This window comes from Micromys minutus (assembly GCF_963924665.1).
Source record: "Micromys minutus genome assembly, chromosome: 6".
Taxonomy (NCBI): Eukaryota; Metazoa; Chordata; class Mammalia; order Rodentia; family Muridae; genus Micromys; species Micromys minutus.
In genome coordinates, this window is record NC_137975.1 from 43261619 (window position 1) to 43284730 (window position 23112).

Consider the following 23112-nt stretch of genomic DNA (forward strand, 5'->3'; position numbering starts at 1 on the left):
GAGCCATCTCTCCAGCCTAAGGAGGCATTTTTTTAGAAGTCAAAAGTAGCCATATTTGCATTAGGTTAGATAGTACATAAAATGTCAAATAATGTATAATAGATCTGCAAGAAGAAAATTGGGTAACTAAGTTTCCAACAACACAAAAATAATTATTTAAGTACTTTTTACTAACAAATAATTCAAGATTCCCAATTTGTAAAACATCTGTATTGTTATTGACCTGATGTGTCCAATTGCTGTATTTTTCCTTGTCATTTTGATTAAGACTCATGCTTCTAAAAGAGCACATTGATAGATTGAGACAAAAAGTAAACATTGATCTCAGTATTTTATTTGAGTGTTTTGAAGTTTAGTGCTGTAACAGAGTTGAGGGAGATTGTATTCATAGTCACTGAAGTTGACTCTATTCACAGGGATCTCACTTGTTGGGTTGTAGGTTGAGTCAGTGAAGTTTTGAGTAAGAAACCATGCATTTCATCCATCACAGCTCGGCCACTCCTGTTCTCCTGTTCAACACTGGGACCTCTCATTCTGCCCAGCCCATCTTTTCCTTTCTCTCCCCTTGGGCCCTCATCTGTGTGTGCCCATGAAGGAATGAACTTAGGTGGCCAATTTAGGTAGCCTTCAGGAGCTTTGGGGACCCTCGTTAGCCCTTGAACCTGTGAAATCCTGCCTGGATCTCACCCTGTGGTCTTACCCAAAGCCTTTGCAACCAGCTGAAATCCCACAGCCCAAGTGGAAGTCAGGTTGAGTTGCTTTTAGGTGACTAAGAGGCTGTGACACCACCCCCCATGGACAGGAACAACTTTCACCTAAATTTTCAGCAAATAAAGCAAGGAATCACTCTGAATTACAGAAGAAGGCTCCACGGGGAGGGGCAAAGCACAGGCCTCCTGCAGTCAGGGCTTGCTTGGTTTGAACTTCAGAGCCACGCTGTTGATACAAAACCTTTGGCCAGTGGGTTCGGGTCCATCTGGAAACACATGACCAAGGTGAGCTTCACACTGCCGGGAAGAGACAACACCTTCATCACTCTCCACGAAAACAGCCCCACATGGCCCAGCACACCTCAGAGTCTGGCAACGGGAAACATGGTCTTTCGAGTTAGAATTTGGTTCAAAAATGGACAAGTGGATATACACAGAGAACTGTGGTAGTGAGCAGTCCTACATCCCCAGGGAGCATGTGGACAAATGATTCAACTGAGGCCTTGACTAGCTCATCTGTCAAATGGGGACAATAATAAGGAACCATCATGAAGACAAATGAACACGAGAAGAGTGAAGATTAATACAATCTGGGTGAGCACTCAACAATCACTTTTCTTTCCTGCAGACAAAACTTAGCCCTTTTTCATTTGCTAGCCTCTGCTGTCTTATAAAGCCCATGCATCAGGAAATGTGAGCACCAGTGATACAGAAATGAATTTTCTTGGGCTGGTAAGATGCTTCAAACAGATAAAAAGCAGTTGAGCCACAGGCCTGACAATCTGAGTTAATTCCCAGAAGCCGTGGTAGGAGAAAACTGACTTCTGAGAGTTGTTCTCTGACCTCCTCAAATGTACGGTCGTGACTGTGGATGCGTGTACACTTGTGCATGTGCACAGACACTAACAATAATAATAATAATAATAATAATAATAATAATAATAATAATAATAATAATAATAATAATAATAATAATAGCTACAACAATAATAAAATACAAAGCCAAGTTTTATCTGGATCTAAGCTCCCCTGCCCAAGATTCCAGGAGTAAGATGCTTATGTCTCTGCCTGTTGGTAGCATGTTGCCAAGCAGGAACGGGGTGAAGAGATGCCACCTTCATCTTCAGTGCCAGGTGGGATGGGAGAGAGGGATCACTACAAGTATGGATTCAAGTCCAGTGCTTTTTGATGACCAAGTATACCATGGAAGGAAAAGCCCGGCACCAAGGAAAGGACAGCTCCTTTCCTCTCAGATTAAACGAAGAAAAGCAAATCACATCACCTGCTTGCAGACCACCTCCATGCGAGGACAGCCTAAGGAAGTGTCCAGACGTCTCAGGATCCCCGTGTGACTTTCATCTGAGCCTTTTGTGCCATGAGCCTCAGAAAACGAAGGCCATCCAGTGCCAGAACAGTACTTCTTCTCAGAACTGCGGGAGTCAATGCAAACCCACAGCATTAGAAGTCACAGCCGCTACCCATGGGTGTGGGCACAACAGCAGTTCCTTTGGTCCCATCCCTTTGTTCTGAGCAAGACCCAGCTCCCACTCCTGCCAGATCCTGAGCTGGGCTTCATCAACAGTCAGTTCCAGGGAATTATTCCTGCTGCCCTTTTGCTGTCCAAGACTACGTCTGGTCATAGTGACATGAAGTATCGTTCTTTGAATGCTAATGGCTTCCTTCCCTGTATCTGATCTAAAAGGACCAGAAAGACTAAGGCTATGTGAACGTGTTTGCGTATGAGGAACCACAGATCAGATCCACACACTCCAAAGGCAGAGAAGGAAGAGATCGGAAAGGAAGAAGAGTGTTTGGAGTGGAGTCTGCATGACCGAGGCACATCAGCATATGATCCGATGGAGCAGCAGGTTGTAGCAATGGAAATTTCTGTTATCAGAACACAGGCTGTCTCTCCTGGAGAGTGAGAACTCCACATGCCACTTAGAGGTGTGAAAATAGAGAAAGCCATTCAGTCTCCTGAGGTGTGGCTTCCTCACTGGGGACAATGGCACCTGAGTTCTCCATGGAGCTGGGTGGGAAGCTTAGCTCGAGGCACAAGGGTGCTCGTGAGCACTTGTAATGATTATTGTCATTAGTTAATTAGCCTGGCACTCTGATTAATCACTGGATAAAGCCTGATGCTTGGGATGGTCTCTCTGGGAAGAAGGATGTTAGTTGCTGGAGTGGGCCAAGGGGCTCAGAAGAGGAGGTAAGAGTAGTGCTGGAGACCTGCTCCCAGAACACCTCACCCTCAGCAACAGGTTGCAGCTCATTAACAGAGCCTGGCACGTGCAAGGAAGGACCTGGGTTTGAGTCCCAGCATCATCCCAAAAGAAAGACTTACTAATGTTAGCACTCACCCAGGATAGTGTCTGTAACAACACTGGGAAAATAAAGAAAAACTCAGACAGCATAGAGAAGATCCTCTCCACTTTAGAAACAATGGTTTGAAATTAAACAGTGCCTTAAATTAAACACTGCCATAAACTAACACAGACAAGAAACTAGTGGTAAAGAATCAGATTTCTAGCTTGGCTGAACACGTGGCTCCACAGAAACAGGGCCACATGATGGGATCTCAAACATTTTGGTCTCAGGACACTTCTGTGCCCTCAAATGCTTCAGTATGGGTCATAAATACTAATATCTCGTAAGTTTTAGGAACGCAACTTAGAACTTTAGAATGGGTAAGTATCATAGTACTTTTTTTTTAGACAATTTCACCGTGTAGCCCAAGATGGTCTTGAGCTCATAACCTTTCTGCTTCACCTTTTCAAGTGCTGGGACTGTAAGCTCATGTCACTATGCTTGCTTTATACTGATTTTAAAGTAAGAAAGTCTTGCTGGGTAGTGATTGGGAGGCAGAGAGAGGTGGATCTCTGTGAATTCCAGGCTACCCTAACCTACAAAGTAAGTGCCAGGATAGCCAAGGCTACACAGAGAAACCCTGCCTCAAAAATAAATAAATAAATAAATAACACAACAACAAAAAGTAATCAATTCTTTCCATATTAACCGACATCTCTGTGACTATTATAGTTTCCTAACTGAACCAGGTTTCATGAGAAGAATTGCATGACTTGATAATTTTTTAAATATTTTTTCCTGTTTCAAAAACATTAAAGCAAACCCTGATGTCTCTCCATTGACTCTGCCTCCAGACTGTTCTAACTACACTGTAGAATGAAGACGGGGTTGGGACGGGGGAGGGGTGAAGAGAACAGTAGAGGATCTATGTACTTAGCAAGCAGAAGGTCTGGGCTTCAAGCTTCAGCACCTCCTTGCTCACCTAGAGATATTTCAGGAAGCCACGGAGCTTCCATTTGAGGTTGAGAGAAGAGATCTATGTCATGATAGCTTGACTTCTAAAGGTCTTGGTAGAAGCTACAGCCCATTACATCCGTGTCCTTACGACCTTATTTGATCCTCTGATGCCATCAGCTCATGGCAGTTGGGGCAACAGAGGCAAGATGGCCCCCAAGGTTGCTAGGCAGAATCCCTGAGATGTCTTACTACATGGTGTGCTTAGAATAGTGCCTGATACTCCGTATGTGCTGTCAATCTTTTTAATTTTTGTTAATATTGCTAAGAAAAGGTGTGTGTGGAATTTGAGCAACCCTGAGTCCAGCTGGAAGCATCTGCATGTTGGGGTTGGTTTCCCTGAGATTACTGTTGCTGTTTAGCACTGGGCGGCCTGCCTGAAGTGAACAGTAGGCGGGGCGGGAGGACAGTCCACCTGACTACTGCAGTATTCTACGAACCTCTTATCCTCCTCCCACCCCCAGTCTTATAAGCACTACCGACCGACCATTAAAGGAATTTTGATAGAGAATTATGAATGCAATAAAGCTTTTTCTTCCAAACCGACAAATGAATCTAAGGCTAATAAAAAGTCATTAAGGACTTTATGGGAAACAATAAACCTTTACTGATGGAATTGGCAGAAACTTGGAGATTTTACCGAGTAATATAAGCCCAAAATACATCATCTAAGACTGACAGTATACATATAAAGGCAAAGTAGATACATATTTAATTGATTAGCAGGTTACATGGCTCACTTCTTCCCAGAGTATGAACCACTCTAGGTCATACTCTCTGAGCTTTCTTCTTCTTCTTCTTCTTCTTCTTCTTCTTCTTCTTCTTCTTCTTCTTCTTCTTCTTCTTCTTCTTCTTCTTCTTCTTCTTCTTCTTCTTCTTCTTCTTCTTTTTCTTCTTCTTCTTCTTCTTTTTCTTCTTCTTCTTATTCTTCTTCTTTATTTGTTTTTGGGTTTGTTCTCCCTTGTTTCTGGATATTCCATAGTCCCCACAAGCAACAGCAGAAGCAGTGGGTAATCAATGATAATTCTAGATGGAACTGTAGAAGCACCCACATTCATTTCTGAACAAGGATACATGAGGTTTTAAGTAACATTACCTTGTTACTTGGGACATGCCTGACATTAGGGCACAGTATAGAGAAAACAAACTCTTGTCTATGGCTATAAAATACATAATCTTGAAATAGTTTCTCTTTAGGTAAGGTCTCGCTGTGTAACCCGGTCTGGAAACTCGAACTCTAGATCCTCCTGCCTCAGCTTCCCGGCCACTGGGATTGTAGATATGCCCCACCAGCCGGGCATCGACACAATTTAATAAACCCTTCCAGGAACTGCTTGCGGGAGGAAAGAAGAAAGGTAGAGAAGGCAGAGGACAGACCACTGTCACCAGAGTCTCGGGGTAACAAGATGGTTCTGGAGCTGGATCTGTAGGGGAGCACTGGCCAGGAGGAAAGTGTTGGCTTGGTAACCCTCAGTCAAGTTCTCAGATGAATGAGGGAGCACTCCACAGAGTCACAGACCAGAACCATGAGAGAGACAAGGGGAGCTCTGTTAGACATGACTGGGGAACTCTGGAAAGGAAGCTTGTGGAGGAACCTAGGCAGCTATACGTTCTAGAGTCTGATAGTGCCTACCTAGGGCCCTATTGCTGGCACCAGACGGCGAAGAAGCTAAGGTAAAAGGTGATGTCTGTGTGACTTACAGAGACCTAGATAGTAAAGTGTGGCCTATGGTAAGGCTGGGAGCAGTGGGCTCCTGGGTAAACCATCCGACCTTACCAGGCCTCAATACCTCCCAGGAAACGAGATCACAACAGAGAGACACTGGGAAGTGAGGGCGCACACACGACTCAGTATGGCAGGCAGGGCCTTAGTGCTGACGCACTTCCGGTTCTGGTAGCACTGGAGCTCAGCGCTAGCACTTACTAGAAGGGTGATTCTTGAGGTCTGAACACAGTTTCAGTTCAGGTTGAAAGTTCATTCCCATGTGGTAGTACTGAGAGGTGACTGGGTCCTAAGAAGGGAACACTGAAGTTCTTTCTTACAGGACTGGATTACATAACAAGAGAGCTGGTTGATAAAACAAGCTCTTTGGTTGGTAAAATACAAGACTACTCTTGTGTTTTACTTATTTCCACTGCGCCTGCTCACCTGTTGGCCTTCCTGCTGTTTTAAAATGGCACCAAGCCCCTCACTAGAACCCAAGAGTTTGTGGCACCATCTCTTTGGACTTCTCAGCCTCCTGACACCTGGCCCAAAATAAGCTTCTCAATAAAAACCTGATATCTGGTGTTCTGTCTCAGCAGAACAAAGAAATTGACATAAGGATGTTGAGCAACTCTCTTACATTCTCTAACCCTCAGTTTCCACATCTATTATAGGACACATACAATCCTCATCGTAGGCGACAGCTTGTGCTGGACTGAACCCAGTGCATAGGACAAGTTTTAATACACAGTCCTGTCTCTCAAAGCACCTACACTGAGAGGCTCACAACCTGCTGGAACTCCAGGGAGTTGGACACATTTTCTTGGTCTCTGTGAGTACTGTTTCCAGATGCTCACACAAATGCATATACAAGTAATTTCTTAAACATAAATTTAGAGAATATTTTCTAGAAAAGACAAGTTCGAAGAATCCTGACTTCTATACCTATCCACGGGGCTGCAGTACGGAAGTGTGCAGGGAGCATCACATTGCTGGAGCTGCCTGGGGCAGAAGATGCTCCGGATTAACAAGGCAAGAAGTGTGTTTTGAGTATGCTGTGTTAGCTTCCTAGGCGGTGCTAACATATCACAACAAAGTAGTGGGATGCTTTCATGGTTTTGCAGGCTGAAAAGTCCAAAATCAAGATCTCAGCAGCACCGTGTCCCCTAGAAGACTTTAGGAAGTGTTCTGTTCCTCTGCCTAACTTCTGGAAGCTGGCAAGCCTTGGCACTACTGCAGTCTTTGTATCTGTATCATGTGGTATTCGCTCCTTTTTGGTCCTGTTTGCCTTCCTCTCGTTAGCACATCAGTTGTATCGAATTAAAGGAACGTGCAGTTTCAGTGTGACCCGACTGTAACAGACTCCTTCCGCAGTGACCGTCTTTCTAACTCGGATTCTGCATGTGAAGGCTTCAACATGTCTTCCTCAGAGGCACAGTGCTTTACCTGGCTTTTCCTGTTGCTGGAATAAAAGTCTCTGACCAGAAGCACCAGAGGGAGTAAAAGAGTTCACTCCATCGTACAAACTCCAGGGTCACAATCCATCACTGAAGGAAGAAGGAACCAGAACCACAGAATAAGGAAGTTGCTCATTGCTTGCTCTGTCTGTGCTCACACTCCATTCTTACACAACCTAGGACCACAGTGAGCTGGGCGGAGCCACATCAATCCTCAGTCAAGACAGTTTCCACAGCTGTGTCCACGGGCCATTCTGATCTAGGCTGTTACAACTCCTTCCCAGGTGGCTCTTGGTTGTGTCAATCAAGAGTAAAAAAACATAACCAGGCAAATAGTTTATTTAGTCCATAAAGTATGTAGATAAAATTAACTGGCCAGGAAATCAAATAGCCTATCAGTTTTGTCTCCTTCACTGAATAAAATGTTTGGGCCAATAGGAAGCATCTAAATGCCGAACTTTAGTCTGACACAGTAACTTAGAAAACAAAGCCAAATGCAGCCCATGTTCTCAGGAAGACTTCATGGAGAAATCCTGGCCCTAAAGAACTTAAGTCAGCACTCCGTAGGGGTGAGCACCTCCCAGAGCATGCGCAACATGGTCACTAGCACACAAGTAGCCCCTGAAGAAGCCAGGGCTCCTGAATTCATCTCCTAATGTCTCTAAGGTTTAGTTTTAGTTGGCACACTTCATTCTAACGCTATGAAAATTTACACTCTTAGAAATGAATGTTCTTTGAGAAGAGTGTGTTTTAGAATGGAAAGTTATTATTATGCTTTGTTTGATTTGGTGTTACATGCCCCTCTAAAGCCCATGTTTGCAGCGATGGCATTTGTTCACCCCTGCTTCCTACAAAAGAAGCTTGAGACTAGAAATGAAGAGGCAATATGGGTGAGAAAACAAAAATATACTCCTAGCACTACCATCTTAAATGGTAAGAGGTTATCTCTAAAGCCCGTGTGTTAAAGGCTTGGTACTACTGGAAGAGAGGAACTATATATTCTTATTATGGTAACAGGAAGTTAGATGGGTATATTTTTATTATCTTCATCAGTAAGTCTATAAAGCAAAAACTCAAAAGTTCTTTAAAAAAAGAAAGAGAAAGGAAAAAAGGAAGGAAAGAAGAAAAGAAAGAAGGAAGAAAAGAAGAAAGGAGGGAGGGAGGGAGGGAGGGAGGGAGAGAAGGAAAGAGGAAGGAAGAAAGGAAAGAAGGAAGGAAGGAGGGAGAGAGGGAGAGAAGGAAGGAAGGAGGAAGGAAGGAAGAAAGGAAAGAAGGAAGGAAGGAAAGAAGGAAGGAGGGAGAGAGGGAGGAAGGGGAAACATTACATTGAAAACTAAAATGGCAGAGAAGCAATATCGGAGGCTCCTGAACTGTCAGCTCAGTGAACTCACCACCTGGTAAACAGGTTTTCAGAACCGATTGGATTGCCTATGGATCTGAGGTTCACTATGACCCAGGTTTGGCCACATAACTCTCCTAATTTGAGTTGGCATTGTTTTAATGCAGAAGCCACTGGCTACACGTGGCCCCTTTAGCTTAAACTTGCTAAAATTGCAATCATAACAAGTTGAGCTTCTTAGCCACACTGGCTGTACTCTGGATGCCTGTGACCTGCAGCTTCTCCGGAGATCTACAGTGGAAGAACGTACCCTTGCCCACAGCAAGCCCCACACTGCCCAGACCCCCTCCCTCCGCTCTCTCTACTTCCCTTAGTTTTGATGCTATGACTGAGCCTGTGTGGTGAGGCGAGGAGCCATTAGGCAGTGGGAAGACCTCTTCTGGAAATGCACAGAACCAGCACAGCAACCCTGAGTCAACAGAACCTTGGGGAGTAGACATTAGGAGTGTGTTCTTACAAGGACAACTTCTCATCTTCCATATGGAGAAACAGGACACCTGTTCAGCAGCTAAGTAGTAAGAATGTGCTCTGACACAGTTACAGCATCCTCCGTTGAAAGCAAGCTCTTTATCCCAATGCCATGACAGAAATGATGATGAAGAAACAATTGCCTGTTCTGAAACCCAGGTCTCACATTTTCCTGCTGCAATTCTGTGAAACATGTGTTTTGTTCTCTCTGCCATTTTCCGCCACATGGAATTTCTAAAATTCTTACAATCTTCAAAAGGACAGTATCTTTTTGGAGTATAGATGGCAGCCCTCTAGTTAGATGCATGGTGGTATCTCGTAACCAAAGTGTGGTTAGAATGTTGGGACTTTCAGCCCCACCCCAACAATCAAGGAATGGAGCTGAAAGCTCATGATCATGATTTTGAAATGAAGCCCCCATAAGACCCAAAAGGGTAGGGTCTGGTGAATTTCTGGGTATCTGAACTCCTGGAATTTCTGGAGAATTTCCCCAGAGACAGCATGGAGCCCTATATCCTTCCCTGGAACCTGTTCCATTTGTTTCTCCAACTGTATCTTTCAATAATGGTGATACCATCTGGAAAACTGGCAAATGTAAGTGCTTCCGTGAGCACTTTACTCAAAGAATAACAGGGAACAAGGGAGAGTGCGTATAAGAAGCCCAACTTAAGAGCTGGTTGGTCAGAAACACAGGTCACAACCATGAGAGTATGCTTACATTCGAAGGAAAGTACAGGACATGGGGACTGAGCTGAGCTGCCCACCTGTGGGATCTGCCTGTGTCACCAAGTAGTGAACCAAAATGGAGGATGCCCCCAGCCTGCTTCTGCTGGAGAACTGGCTTCTTGCTGGTGGACAAAAGGCCTCACAGATCTTGATTTCAGAGGTGCAGAGATGGCTCAGTGGTTAAGAGCACATGATGATGCTCTTGAAGAGGACACGGGTTTGGTTGGCAGCACCCATGTCAGACAGCTCACGATAGCCGGTAACTTCAACTGCAGGGCATATCTGGTTTCTTTGGATATGAGTACACACAGAGACTCACAAATGCACACATAACATGCACAATCACATACACACACACTCTTGAGATTACAGAAGTCTGTATCAACTGCTGTGATGTGGCAGGGGACATCATGTGTTCTTCCAACACTACTGTGTAGGAACTGACCAAATTCACTAATGTCACTCTGGCCTTCCTGGTGGCGAGCAGTGGGCTCTTCCAGGCCTTCTCACCATTTCGGATGTGCCTGGGCCACAGCCTGGTCTCCTGAGCACGAAAGGAAATCGATCCTACTCATTTCTGTCCTTGCAGGAAGCTCTAGCTTCCTAATACAGCGCACATTAGCAGCCGGCTGGCCAAAAAGCCAGGCTGCTGAAAGCCCAAAGGACAGAGGAGGCTCTGCCTAATGGAAGATTCGCAGAGCTGGCTTGATTTATATTTTATTCTAAACCAATTTAAGGTTGATGCAAAAGAAAGGAAAACATCTTTGAAGTTCTGAAAAACAAGACTTCAAAGATGTTTTCCTTTCTTCTTCCTTGAATCTACTTTTTAAAGACTATTTCCTGCATATCTAAACAAAAAAAGCCTTTGTTGAAAGATTTTAGATGCTGATTGACTTAAAAGAGGCTTTGAAATCAAGGGACAATTAAATTTACTTTTAGCTACATAGACGAGGGCACGGTATTCGCTTCTGTCAAGCACTGTGGGGCATCAAGCCTCATAAAAGTCTGCTTTGCTAAATTAAATTATAAACCCATTTTCCCTGGGAGGTATAGTTTTAATCATATGGCCAAGCAAATACTATTAGGGTTTTGATTTCTTTAAATACTTTTTCCTCTAAAAAGTTCTAATGGCTTTATCATGAAGTCCCCATCAGAATTAGTTTGCTCTCTCTTAGAGATACATAAAGCAAAAACATAAGCTGAGAAGCCTTGTCAGCTGCATTCACTGTCAGAGAAAAAGCAAGATAGATAAATCTCCTCCATGAACAGCTCTCCTTCCAGCAGTAATAACAGAGGACAAAGCAATTAATGGTCCCCTGTGGGCTAGGGGTCTTGGTGGTAGTAGACAGGAGGTCCTTGGGTTCAATCTTCAGCACCAAGAATAAGAAAGTTCAAGAGTATTTATTTAGCTGAGATATTTTTGTATTCATTTTACCTGAAGAGTGGGCTATCACAGCACACACAGTGGTACATCCCTGTCTCCTTGTTGTTCAAATACATCCCACTGAAAGGCTGAAAGTAAACAAGGAAAAAAAAAACATTACCACACTGAGGGTTAGGGGGCTGGTAGAGTAAGTCTAAACTGTGAGGGTGAGGGTGTGTCTGGCTCAGTGCTAAAGTGTTTGCCCAGTGTGCATGAGGCTGTAGGTTCAATCTGCACCACCACAAAGAAATACATAACCAACCAAAAACAGACAATGAAGCCCCAATCAAGAAATTATACTAATTTGGCAAAGTACAAGTCTCAAGAGAGGAAAACTGCAGTCAGCTAAGGAAGCAGCCTGCAAGCTTCTTTATAGCCTGGCCTTTATCATGCCAAATATTCAAACTGTGACATTAATAATGCTTTGTATTTATGTACCACCTTTCATCCAAGAACATCAAAGTCCATGAGAAAGTATGAGTGTCTGTCCCGTCCTCTGCCGTCCTGGAAGACGTCACTCTCTCATTTCAAAAGTGCTATCTAAACACTTGTCTAAGACACTTTGAACTCTCTAATTAAGGACGGAATGCAAAGGGCTGGGAGTGCAGCTCAGTGGTAGAGTACTTTCCCTGCATGCATACACCCTGAGATTGATCCCTGATAGGGGTTGGAGGAGAGGGTGAGGGAGAGAAAGAGAAGGGGAGAGAAAACACAAAAACATCAAAAGCATTGCTCAAGGACTTTGGGTTGTGCCTTCATCACATCATGCCAAGTCAAAACCACGTGGAGTCAATCAGCACGGCATGATGCAGAGCCAGGGCCCCGGTATTCGGTCACCGTTAATGAAAACACTACACCCATGGGAGCTTAAGGACTGTGGGCTTTCCACTGAATGAGTACAGGCCATATCTGACACCCTCTTCTGGCCTCCTCGGCCACCTGTACACATGGTGCACATAAATTCCTGCAGGCACGTGTATGTGCACACACACACACACACACACACACACACACAAATAATCTTTTAAAACCTTTGTCAAATGCCTTTATCTTGCCAGTCAACAAAACTAAAATTAAGCTAGCTCTAAAAGCCACGTAATAGTGGTAAGCATTACCAACCACACAGGCCATGAGACTCAGCATAGCATGTTGGCTGAGTTGCCAGGAAATAAGCTTTTCTGTCTCTCCAGATTTACCAACTCAAAAACTCTTTATAGTAATGACTGCATTTACAAAATCTTCCCGGGGGAAACACATTTAAAACCACTTGATAAGTCTATCAGATGGGCACACTTAGATGCTTCCTCTCTTCAAAACCCTTAAACTTAGTCTGGCTTGGTGGCACGCGCCTGTCATCATAACACTGATAAGGCTGAGGCAGGAGGATCGTGAGTTCAAAACCAGCTTGAACTACATATCCAGGCCCTGTCTAAAAAGCAAGTAAAGAAATAAATAAATGAATAGCACATTTAGCCACGAATGTCTGAATGTGTTTAGTGAGCTGTTCTTTCACAGTGACTCCTGACAAACAATGGGCGTCCCTGTCATAAAGGCTGGGTAGAAACTCCTGTCCACAGAAACCAGGCAGCCTACGAAATCCAAAATACAACTTCGTTATTATAAGAGTCAGGGAGTTGCTATAACAAGAGGTAAAATACATAATCCAAATTAACAGGACTATCACTAGTTACCTGCCACCGCCTGCCTGACACCTCGTGTCTCCTCATTTACTCTCTGATGGAGCCAAGCCCTCGCACATATTAGGGACAAACTCAGATTCTCTCTTTCCCCTGTCTGTTCTAGTATTTACTGATAATATCATCAGTGCTTCTGTTGCAGAAGGAAAAATTGACTCAAAAGGTAGTTACCTTTCCCAAGTTAAAACCAAAGTCCTTGCACTGCCCTGGTGACAAGAAACTGAGACAGTCATATTTGGTGATGGCAGACGTGAGAGATGAACACAGGACCCTCTCTCGGAAGCAGCAGCTATGAAGAGTTTGTGTGCAGACAGTGTCTGAGAAGGGAGGCGTCATTATTCTTCTAATCTTTCATTATTAATGTGCATAGCTGATAGATGCTGATTATAGGAAAATGCCAATCACTACTGAGCTGAGCTTGGAAGAATGGGTAAGAACGGAGCAGACAGAGAAACAACGTGTTTCAGACAGGGAGGACATTCCAACAATAATGACACTGGGAAGGCGGGAGAGGCCAGCTCATGCTCGGCAGCAAGCAGACTGGGATACCGAGGAGCACCCTCATAGAGGCAGGGGGGAGGGAATAGGGGGGTTGTGGAGGGGGAAACTGGGAAGGGGGATGACATTTGAACTGCAAATAAATAAAATAACCAATAATAAAAAACAAATGGATGCCTGGTCTACTGAATGTTCAGTTTCAGGGGACACTGCAAAGCTGTCCGCTCTCTGTGCTGATGATCCGAGTGGCTGTACTTACTCCACGCACCCAGGAAGAGAGAGGCAGAGGGAAGAGAAGAGGAGGAGGAGGGGAAAACAAAACAATACACAATAAGAAAATCAAGAATGAATGGAAGGGCAAAGAGATATAACTGTCAGGAGAGAAGGGGAAGTTGGGGGGGGTCAATCATTAATTTAGGCCTAGGTGATGCTACTGCTCCATCTGGAAAGTGACAAAGAAAAGAGGGAAGAGGGAGGGAGGAGGGAAGAAGGGAGGAAGGGAGGAGGGGAGGAGGAAGATGTTGGAGGGACTGAAAGATGACTCAGAAGGACTGCCTGCACAGGGGAGAAGGGAACAGGTTCAGAGGCAGAATGAACTTCAAGGTCACCCTGAGACTTCAGGGTGTCTGGACCAGCAGCCGTTCCCTCTTCTTTGATCCTGTTTTTTCTCACAGGACTGAGGCAGAGGACATGCTTGGAAGAAAATAGCAGGTAGTGTGATACAGGAAGGGTCAGGGCAGATGGAAGCCAACAAAGGGAGGGGAGGAGCCACTGAGCTGGTGGCCATGCAGACACAGTGAAGCCTGTGGGAAAAGGGAAGAAAAGATCACCAGAATTTGGTGAGGCTGTGGCTGCCAGGAAGGCAGGTACATGAAGGATGTCTCATACAGAGGATGCTGGTCCTAACTGATTTCTCTATCCTGATATCTGAGCTCTAGGTGTCTTCTGTAGCCTCACTAGAAGCCACAAGGCAAGAAAGCTGGGCTCCTGCTCCTGGAACTCGAAGCAGGGAGAGCAGATGCAGGGAAGGAGCAGAGAAAGCTCCTTTGTGTTGACACTTGACTCTTGGTTAGTACTCAGCCAGGGTGGAAATTCTTTCACTGGCTGCCAGCACGCCACTACCGCCTGATTTAGAACAACAACAACAAAACCATATGTAACTGAATTTTAATTAGGAGTCGCCAATCAGGAGGCTTTGGAAGTGTCTCTCCCCTTAGACTAATGAAGCGGACTGCTGCTTACAGCTCTGCACAGTTCTAAAAAGTTACATGTGGGTATGGAGCAGCTAGAAGGGATTTACAGCGTCAGTTAAAATAGGATGATGCTCATTTTGTAAAAGGGCTAAGCACAAAGGATTCTGCGTCGCCAGCTGCTTTGGAAGCCCTCGGATTGATTCTCCTAAACATCTGGTATACTGTCTCCAAGCTCCCTGTACACAGCAAACCCCACCCTGGTTACCTGAGGGTTTAGGCTTGTCTTAGAACATCCTGAGATTATCTACACCCAACTGCTCAGAGCTCCCTATGTGGTCCCCATGTGCCATCAACAACAATGAGAAACAGTCTCATCCCCCATGCTCACAGGAAGTTGGACAAAATCATAACTTCAAAAAACTTTCACAAGAACCCATGGACCTTCCAACCTGTCTGGTGGTTGTGGCATCAGAGAAACTAAGCCTGTGACAATGGTGCACTTTGCATGGGCATCAATAGATAAATACATTGGTCACACAAGACAGAAGAACCATTACACTGGGGCCCGTCCACAGGATCTAGTTCAAAAGATGAAACAGCTCAATGGTAAAACTGCGCTGGCTGCATTTATGCCTGGGATCCAACACAATGCTATCATCCGGGAGAGAGCAGAAGCTCAGACCGTCCAGAGCAGTTATGTTTCCACTTTGGGCAAGCAACAACCAGCAACACCTCTAGTCTGAATGCCTACCGCTCAGGCACCATAGGAAGTCCCAGCAAACAGACTTGAGTTGGGGGCCATTGCTGTGGGGAAAAACACAGGAACACGCAGGCTAGGCTAGGGTTAAGAGAAGGGTAATTTGGGTCGAGTTAAAATATGGTCTGGTGTGCTGGAAATATAGCACAGCTGTTAAGAGCATTTGCTTGCTCTTCCAGAAGACTCAAGACTGATCCCAAGAACCCACACTGATGATAGTTTACAATAGTCTGTAACTCCAGCTCCGGAGGATTCCATGTCTTTTCAGGACTCTGAAAACACACATACATGTGACATGCACAAACATATGTATATACATATATATACACATATATATACATATGTATATATATTATACATTCATACATAGTAAATCTTAAAAGTTAAAAAAAAATGGTCTGAATTAATTATTAGGGCAAATGTCTGAGAGAAAAAAAAACCAAGATAAGGGTCCCAAAGGGAAGAAAATGGAGCCATTGCTTGTGAGAGGACAGTGAGGCCATACTGCTGGGAGCCAGAGGAAACATGGCTGCATCTGCGGATGGAGTGAAGAAGGTAAGGACCACTACCGGGATGGCCCAGCTAAGAGTTAACTATTGTGCATTTTCTTTAAGAGCAATGGAAAGCTTCTGAGTGATTCTGATCTGGAAAGTAGCCTGGTCCACAGTGTTCTCTTCAGGCTCCTTTGGGAAGGGGGAGAGAGCGTGGGGGAGAGGAGAGGAGTAGAGAGAAGGATTGAAAGTCAGCAGGAGTAGGGCCGTGGGGCTTGGAGAGCACATGTGGCTCTCTAAAGAGTAGAGAAGGATGCTGGTTTCTACACGTGGATGGAAACTGATAGCCCAGTACAGAGACAGCTGGTGGCCCGCCAGGCTCTCCCAGTGCACATGTGATGATTTGTGGGCATCTGTAGGCCAACCTTCCCTTCCTAGGAGCATTTTGAGAAACTGGTCTGCTTACCGCTTCTGTTCCTTTCTCTCTGGTGACGTGGAATTGTTCAGGGGTCAGTTTCTTCTGCCAGTCTGCCTCAGTTAGAGAGCTCTTGGACTTTGTGAGAGACCCTGTGTCGTTAAATAGGGAGATTTGTATCAAAATAGAGAGTTGTTCCTCCCCTAGCTCGCCTTGCCCTATCACCTGGAAAAATAATTCCAGTCCCTCCTCTCTCCCATGACTTCACAGGGAGCAGAAGTCTCCGTCGCAGAGCGCGGCACACGTTTATTTCATTAGCAACAAGTCGGTAATAAGTAGAGAGCCAGGATGCTCTCTCCGGTCCCTCTGGGGCACTAATACCCAACAAGTGGCTCAGATAGGAAAAACTACCAAACAGACTCTCGCCAGCCACCTCACAATGAAAACGGATTCTTTTTGTTGTTGTTTTGTCTGGTTTTTCTTTTTCCCAGACAGGGTTTCCCTATTCCCTCTGTAGATCAGGCTGGCCTCAAATTCAGAGATCCTCCTGCCTGGGCCTCCTTAGTACTGGGCTTAAGGTGTACACCACCACTGCCCAGCTGAAAATGGATTCTCCCCACCACCATTTCCGCTTTTAAAAATGTCAATTCCTTACTGGTTTAATGTGTTATAGCATGTAATATCCCTTTGCACATCGGCCTTAGCTTTAGATCCCTTCTGGGATCTGCTGATAGTCACATAACTTCAAAAAGGCTTCTTGTGCCTCAGTTTATTTTATGCAATTAAAAAATTATCTCAAGAAACAGCATTCAGAGTAATGGGTTCCATTATGGCATTTCCATACACGTGTTACTGTTACTGCTTTTCTCCCTCTCTCTTCTCCCACTCCCCTGCCCCTTCCATCCACACCCCCCTTTTGCTGGCCCACATACTCTGTTACCCCACCCCCATCTTTCCCCTGAGACTTCCCCTTAGCTCCGAGTCTTGCTTCTATATTGATGACCTGTACCCTGACCCTACATACAAATATATTTAAAATATAATTTAAAATAGAGGCTCTGTATACCAGAAGAAAACGTGAGGTATCTGTCTTTCTGGTCATAATAATGATTTCATGTCCCATTGATTTTTTTGCAAATACCATGATTTCATTGTCTTGGTGTTGTATAAAATCCATCGTGTGTGTGTGTGTGTGTGTGTGTGTGTGTGTGTGTGTGTGTAATATGATGGCTAAGAAACTCCATTTTGTGATAAGTATCCATCTTGGTACCTTGCAGCCATTTGTTTCTGAGTTTCTAAGAAAAAAAAAATTCCTGACAACCCCGATTCCTTGACACTGACACCCTCAAAGTGTGCCACTGTGACCATCTGCTTGTTAGGACATGGCTGACTCCTGCCTTTGGCTTTTGTAACTTGCTTATTCAGATATTCAAGAACTAGAGGTCACCCTGACAGCCTAATGTTGGCAGAGGAGAACAGCTCGTGGGCTTTTCTAACATGCTTTTGCAGATATTCAAGGACATCATGTGCTTTTGGCCTTTAAAAGCCAAAGGTTTCCTCCCCTACCTTAGGCAATGTGTCTCTGATATGTTAGAAACTGTGGCCCTGCTAGAAGTTTACAGTGTTGGGTAGTTAACTGAATTGAGTCTTTTTCCAGTGGTCTTGAACTCCACAATAGTTCTGTAGTCTCCTCGTCCGTCCCCTACTGTATATCTCAGCTGGCCCACTGTTAGCTGTTGTGAATAGTGCAGCAATAAACTTCATTGTGCAAGTACCACTGAGGTGGAACTTAGAATCCCTTAGGTGTGTGACCAGGGGTGGCGCAGAGAGACCACATGCTAACTCACAAACGTAGTCTCTGTCAGGACCAGCTGGGAGCAAGGAGAGGATCGGACAGAGACAGGATTAAACGCTCTCCATTAAACATTATCTCTATAGAGATAGATCCCTACTGTATACAACCTCAAAGTGAATCTGTGATCTACCCACATCCGTTATTTGTTTCCTTGTCTGTTTGTTTTGAGATAAGGTCTTGGAAAGTTCAGTTGCCTCATACACACTACTGCAGCCTAGGTTACCTTGACCTGACATTTCTGGCTCCAATAATTACTGTGCTTCACAATTTCTTAAAGATACACACACACACATACACACAAACACACATCTGCTCCTCATGACTTCTGTACTGTTCTTTTCTTTTTTGAAACAGTTTTTTGTTTGTTTGTTTGTTTGTTTGTTTGTTTGTTTGTTTGTTTGTAACATAGCTCTGGTTGTCCTGGAACTTGCTCTGTAGACCAGGTTAACCTTGAACTCACAGAAATCCTCCTGCCTCTGCCTCCAGAGTTCTGGGATAAAAAGTATGTGTTACTCCTACCCGGCCTGTTTGATTTTTATATAGACACATGTATCCGAAGCATCTGGGAGAAAGCTCTATTTAGTTAAGGTGGGAAGAAAGATGCCTTACTGGGGGGTTTCTATTGCAGTAATAAAACACCATGACCAACAGTCAAGGGTTTAATTTCAACTTACAACTCTCACTAGGTTCACACTCCATCAATGGGGGAAGTCAGAACAGGAATTCAGGGCAGAACATGGAGGGGACGGCTGCTTACAGGCTTGTTCCCTGTGGCTTGCTCATTCCGTGTATTTTCTTACACACCCCAGGACCACCTGCCTGGGGATGTCATGGCCTACAGTAGGGCTGGGCCCTTTCACAACAATGGCAATCAAGAAAACACTCTTCGGGAATTTGCCTACTGGTAGCAAGTGGTGGTTTTTCAATTCAGGTTCCTCTTCTTAAATAACTGCAGCTTGCAGTTAGTTAACAACAGTAGTAACAAAACAAACAAATCAAACCCAACCAGAACAAAAGCCTGATTCAGATAATAGATGTTTTATTGTTCAAAGGTGAAAGAAGTTTATAACTGTTCGGCTTTTCGACTTACAAATAAGGAAAGACAGACGCAGATGATTACTAAACAGGCCTCAGGGAGAAGGCATGTTTGTCCTAGGCTTCCTTCTGTTGTCATACTGTTTATAGCCTTAATATCTCCAAATCCCAGCCCATGATACAGACTCCCAAACCTTGGTTTCTCTCCGTTATTTATAGGTGGGCTGTTCACCTCCATGTATAGTCAGAGTCTGGAAGTCCGCATTCATGTCCATTTGAACTATACCCAGAGGACTGCACACATCCCCCCTCATCCCAACCCAGATCTGGACCTGTGTGCTCTAGCTCAGCAGCCACACAAGCCAGAATCCTTTTTTCCCCCAGTCAGGTTCTGTGCTTCTGCACCCTCCAGAGCCTACAATCTCCATTCATTTCCATTACCACCTAAGAACAAGTCTCTGTCTTCTCCCAGCTGCCTCACAGAGGACTGCGGTTTCCTCCCGTGCCTTTCTTTTATTGGACCGCTTCTGATTTGACTCTGTCACTGCTCCAAACTGCTCAGTGAGACATGACACCCTCAGAATTGTTCTCCAAACCCAAACCTTGGTCACGGTCACCACTCTCAACAGGAGCATTCTGTGGTGTTCCAGTAATCACAACCTCTGAGTTCCCCACCAACATGTCCCTGTTTATCCTGTCCTGACATCGTCACGTTCCTTCTGCCTTTTCTTGTCCATTCTGACTCCCTGTCTCCCTCGGTGGAACCATCCGTAGTTGACAGTTAAATTCAACTCTTAGCCATCTTTGCCTGTGTGCCTGCTGGTCTCTCCACTTCAGACAGAGGACGCTAAGTTTCCACCATGATGGTGAGGTCCCCCCTTTCCCTGTGCACTTGTCTCACATCCCAGTTTGACTCTCTGCAGTTAAGTGCTTACACACGAAAGACTGTCACATCTTACTGAAGAACGGCCCTTTCTATCACTACGAAGCACTACAGTTCTCTTTTTATGCCGGAAACACCCACTCTGGTGTCTGCTTTAACTTAGCATGGCTGACTCTGCGTTTGTGTTTTGTTTTTGGGATCCTTCCTATGTAGTCGAAGTGGGCCTGGAACTCACGCTATAAACCAAGTTGGCCTTGAGACCCTTGCTGGGACTACAGGTATATATCAGCATGTGGCTGTTTGTCTGTCCCTTTTTTTTTTTTCAATTAGCACCAACATGGCTTATCATTCTCTACCTGGTTACTTTACATTACATGCGTCCTTATCTTCGAAGTAGGGGTCGTGAGAGCAGGGTTCTTATTGTCAGATTAGTTTCTTTTAGATGTATCTATTTTTATTTGTTTATTATTCTATCGATGTGCGCATTTCTTTGGGAATATATGCCAAGTGTGGCCAGGGAAGCTGAAGACAGCATTAGCTTCCCTGCAACTGGAGTTACAAATGGATGTGGGCCCCTTGGGTGTCCAGACCTGAACTCAGGTCCTCTGCAAGAGCAGAACTTGCCTTTAACCCCTGAACCATCTTGTCAGCTCCCTTGATTAGCTTCTTAGCAAGGATATTGGAAGAACAGAAGTTGTAATTCAGTAGTAGTGCGGTTTGCCCAGTGCGCGCTAGGTTCTAGGCTTTATTTCCAACACCAGAGGCGGCGTCAGGAGAGACAAAGGAGAGGAATAGAGCAACCCCTGCAAGTTTCTGTCTGCCCTGCACTTGCACTGCAGAAAGCCCGGATGCACAGGAACAGGACAGGGGACCCCCGGTTGTGGCTCCCCCATTAGAAACCAAAGGGTTCTCGTTGATCTTTGACATCTCAGCCTCTCAAACAGTGAGACATAGATGTCATTTATGCCCCCTGCTTAGCATTGGTTACGGATACCCATGCTCACACATCAAAGCAAGGGACTATTGGGGAGCTGGGATTGGAACTCATGCCCACTGACAAGCAAGTTAACCACAGACCCTTCGCCTGCTTCTCATTCTTGTTTTTCCCTTAAAGATGTATTTACTTCACTTGTATGGGTATTTTACCTGCATCATATAGGTACATCATGTTCATCCCCTGGAACTAGCGTGAGCTATGAGCTGCCATGTGGGTGCTGGGAATTGAACCAGTGTCCTCCAGAGGAGCATCCAGTGCTCCTAACCACTGAGCCGTTTCTCAGGCCCCTGCTTCACATTCTCAATGGAGGGTGCTTGCTTACCTGGGCCTTCATGCTTTACTTAAGTGTTTCTTAACTGATTGGGTTGAGGCCAGTTTCCCATCCTGAGATTAATGCTGTTAAGAAGAACTTTGCCAATACAGCTTTGTTCTTCTTTTGAATTATTTCCGTAGCATAAAAATTCCCAGGAGGAGCTGTCTGGTAAGTCACACAGCTATGGCGATGTACTGGTGTCTGGCCAAACTGTATATGGCCGAGGACTCCCAGCTCCCAGTGTTAATCATCAGGCCGCTTCTGAAGACACCAAGGGTCCATGAAGTTTCCATTAAAATCAGTAAGTTATAAGGATCAGCCCAGTTCCAGCCCAGTAGGCTTGCAGCAGGGTCTGGCTGAGACACCAAAGGACGAGAAAAGCTCTAACGGGAAATGGTATTGGATCAGTTAACATTCCATACTCTCAGGACATATGTTTATTGGACAATAAAATTTTAAACTAGCAAGGGCCTAAAATAGACTTCCAAAAGAATTGGAACCCGTCAGCAGCCTAAGATAAAAACTTGTTTGGAAAGTAGGTCAGGAGAGCAGTTGCCCAGTGCCAAACCACAGGGGCAAGAGATTACACAGAATTACACCTGAGACTCCTCAAAGACTGCTACTCCTCCCGGGGAAGATGTAAAGGTGTCCAGATTCACAAATGAGGGCAAAAAGCACTTACCATCCCACCCCATCCTGTCTCGTAGCCACCCACTAACTACGACCTGTTGGAACATGAGAATAATTCGCTCACATGTCTCAAGTCCTAGAGTCACACAAAACCAAAATAGTGTTGTTGCAGCACCCACGAGGTTACAGTGGGCAAGTCACACGGGACAGAGGACAGCTAGCTGTCCTCGGGAAAGAGGTGTACAGGGCAAAGGACTAACTCCCGCCCAGCAGAGGGCGCGCGAGGTACGGCTGTGGGCCGCCCCTGGGTCCCTGCCACCACCATGACTCCTGACACTCAGGATTTTGTGCACTTAAAATACAACGTATAAACGAACTGTGTGCAAAGCACGGGAGAGAATTCGATCCTCTCCGGCACCAGTGCTCCCTCATCACAGCAAGTTTACCGACCGCGGCGCTCGGCTCCACAGCTCCGGCAGCAAAGGGCAGCGGGCCGCGGGGGCCAGGCTCTCAGGGCCTCACCGGAGGTCTCCCCGGGCCAGCCAGGACTGTGAAACCGAAAGCCACGAGAGGCAGCGGCGACCAAGGACCTACCTGTGTCCCCGCGTCCCGATCCCGCGCAACCCCGAACCCGCCGCCCAGGCGCCTCCAGCCAAGGCAGACCCCGCAGCGCTCGCAGCAGACGCGCCATGACGCGGCCACCAACCGGTTCCCTCCTCGGCCTACCCAACCCCCACCTTCCGACGAGTCCCTCCCCTCCGCCCAGGTCTCTTCTCCTGGCTGTCCTTTTCCGCCGGTACACCACCTCCACCCCTTAACTAATCTGTTGCTCTTTGACCTTGATCTTTGCTGAGTTTCTGGAATATCCCGGACCCCAGCCCTTCACTGCCTCCTCGCTCCGCAGTAACCTCACTCCTACTGGGATCACTCCTAACCTAAAACCTGTTGTGTTTCAGTTTGTTTACCGTTTCCCGGAGTCATACCAGTTGGTTATATCTCTTCCTTTACCCAAAGTAATTATCTGAACATTGCTGCTTGGCCTTTGGCGTTACAATTGTGCACAAATCATTTTTTTTATTGTTGTTGTTGTTGTTGTGAGTAACATTCCAGTATTCTAAACTGTATCTAACCAGTTGTTT

General features: G+C 45.4%; 1 protein-coding gene across 1 annotated transcript; it reads right to left on the reverse strand.

The window, feature by feature from the left end:
• Window positions 1-348: 348 nt before the first annotated feature.
• MSRB2 (methionine sulfoxide reductase B2) lies at window positions 349-22694 on the reverse strand. Its single transcript, XM_080918219.1, has 5 exons — window positions 22568-22694; window positions 16312-16412; window positions 11222-11298; window positions 1993-2140; window positions 349-1007 (listed from the first exon to the last, which is right to left on the reverse strand). The coding sequence occupies exons 1-5, from the start codon at window positions 22662-22664 to the stop codon at window positions 903-905; spliced, it is 528 nt and encodes a 175-aa protein (XP_080774345.1). The 5' UTR covers window positions 22665-22694; the 3' UTR covers window positions 349-902.
• Window positions 22695-23112: the final 418 nt, after the last annotated feature.

Excerpts from the sequence above, each read along its gene's own strand:
- MSRB2 (XM_080918219.1), bottom strand. The coding sequence starts at position 22,664 with ATGGCGCGTCTGCTGCGAGCGCTGCGGGGTCTGCCTTGGCTGGAGGCG. Across the intron at positions 16,413-22,567 it reads ATCGGGACGCGGGGACACAG|GGTCTCTCACAAAGTCCAAG; the intron begins GTAGGTCCTTGG and ends TTAACGACACAG. Across the intron at positions 1,008-1,992 it reads TGGAGGTGGTCTGCAAGCAG|TGTGAAGCTCACCTTGGTCA; the intron begins GTGATGTGATTT and ends TCTTCCCGGCAG.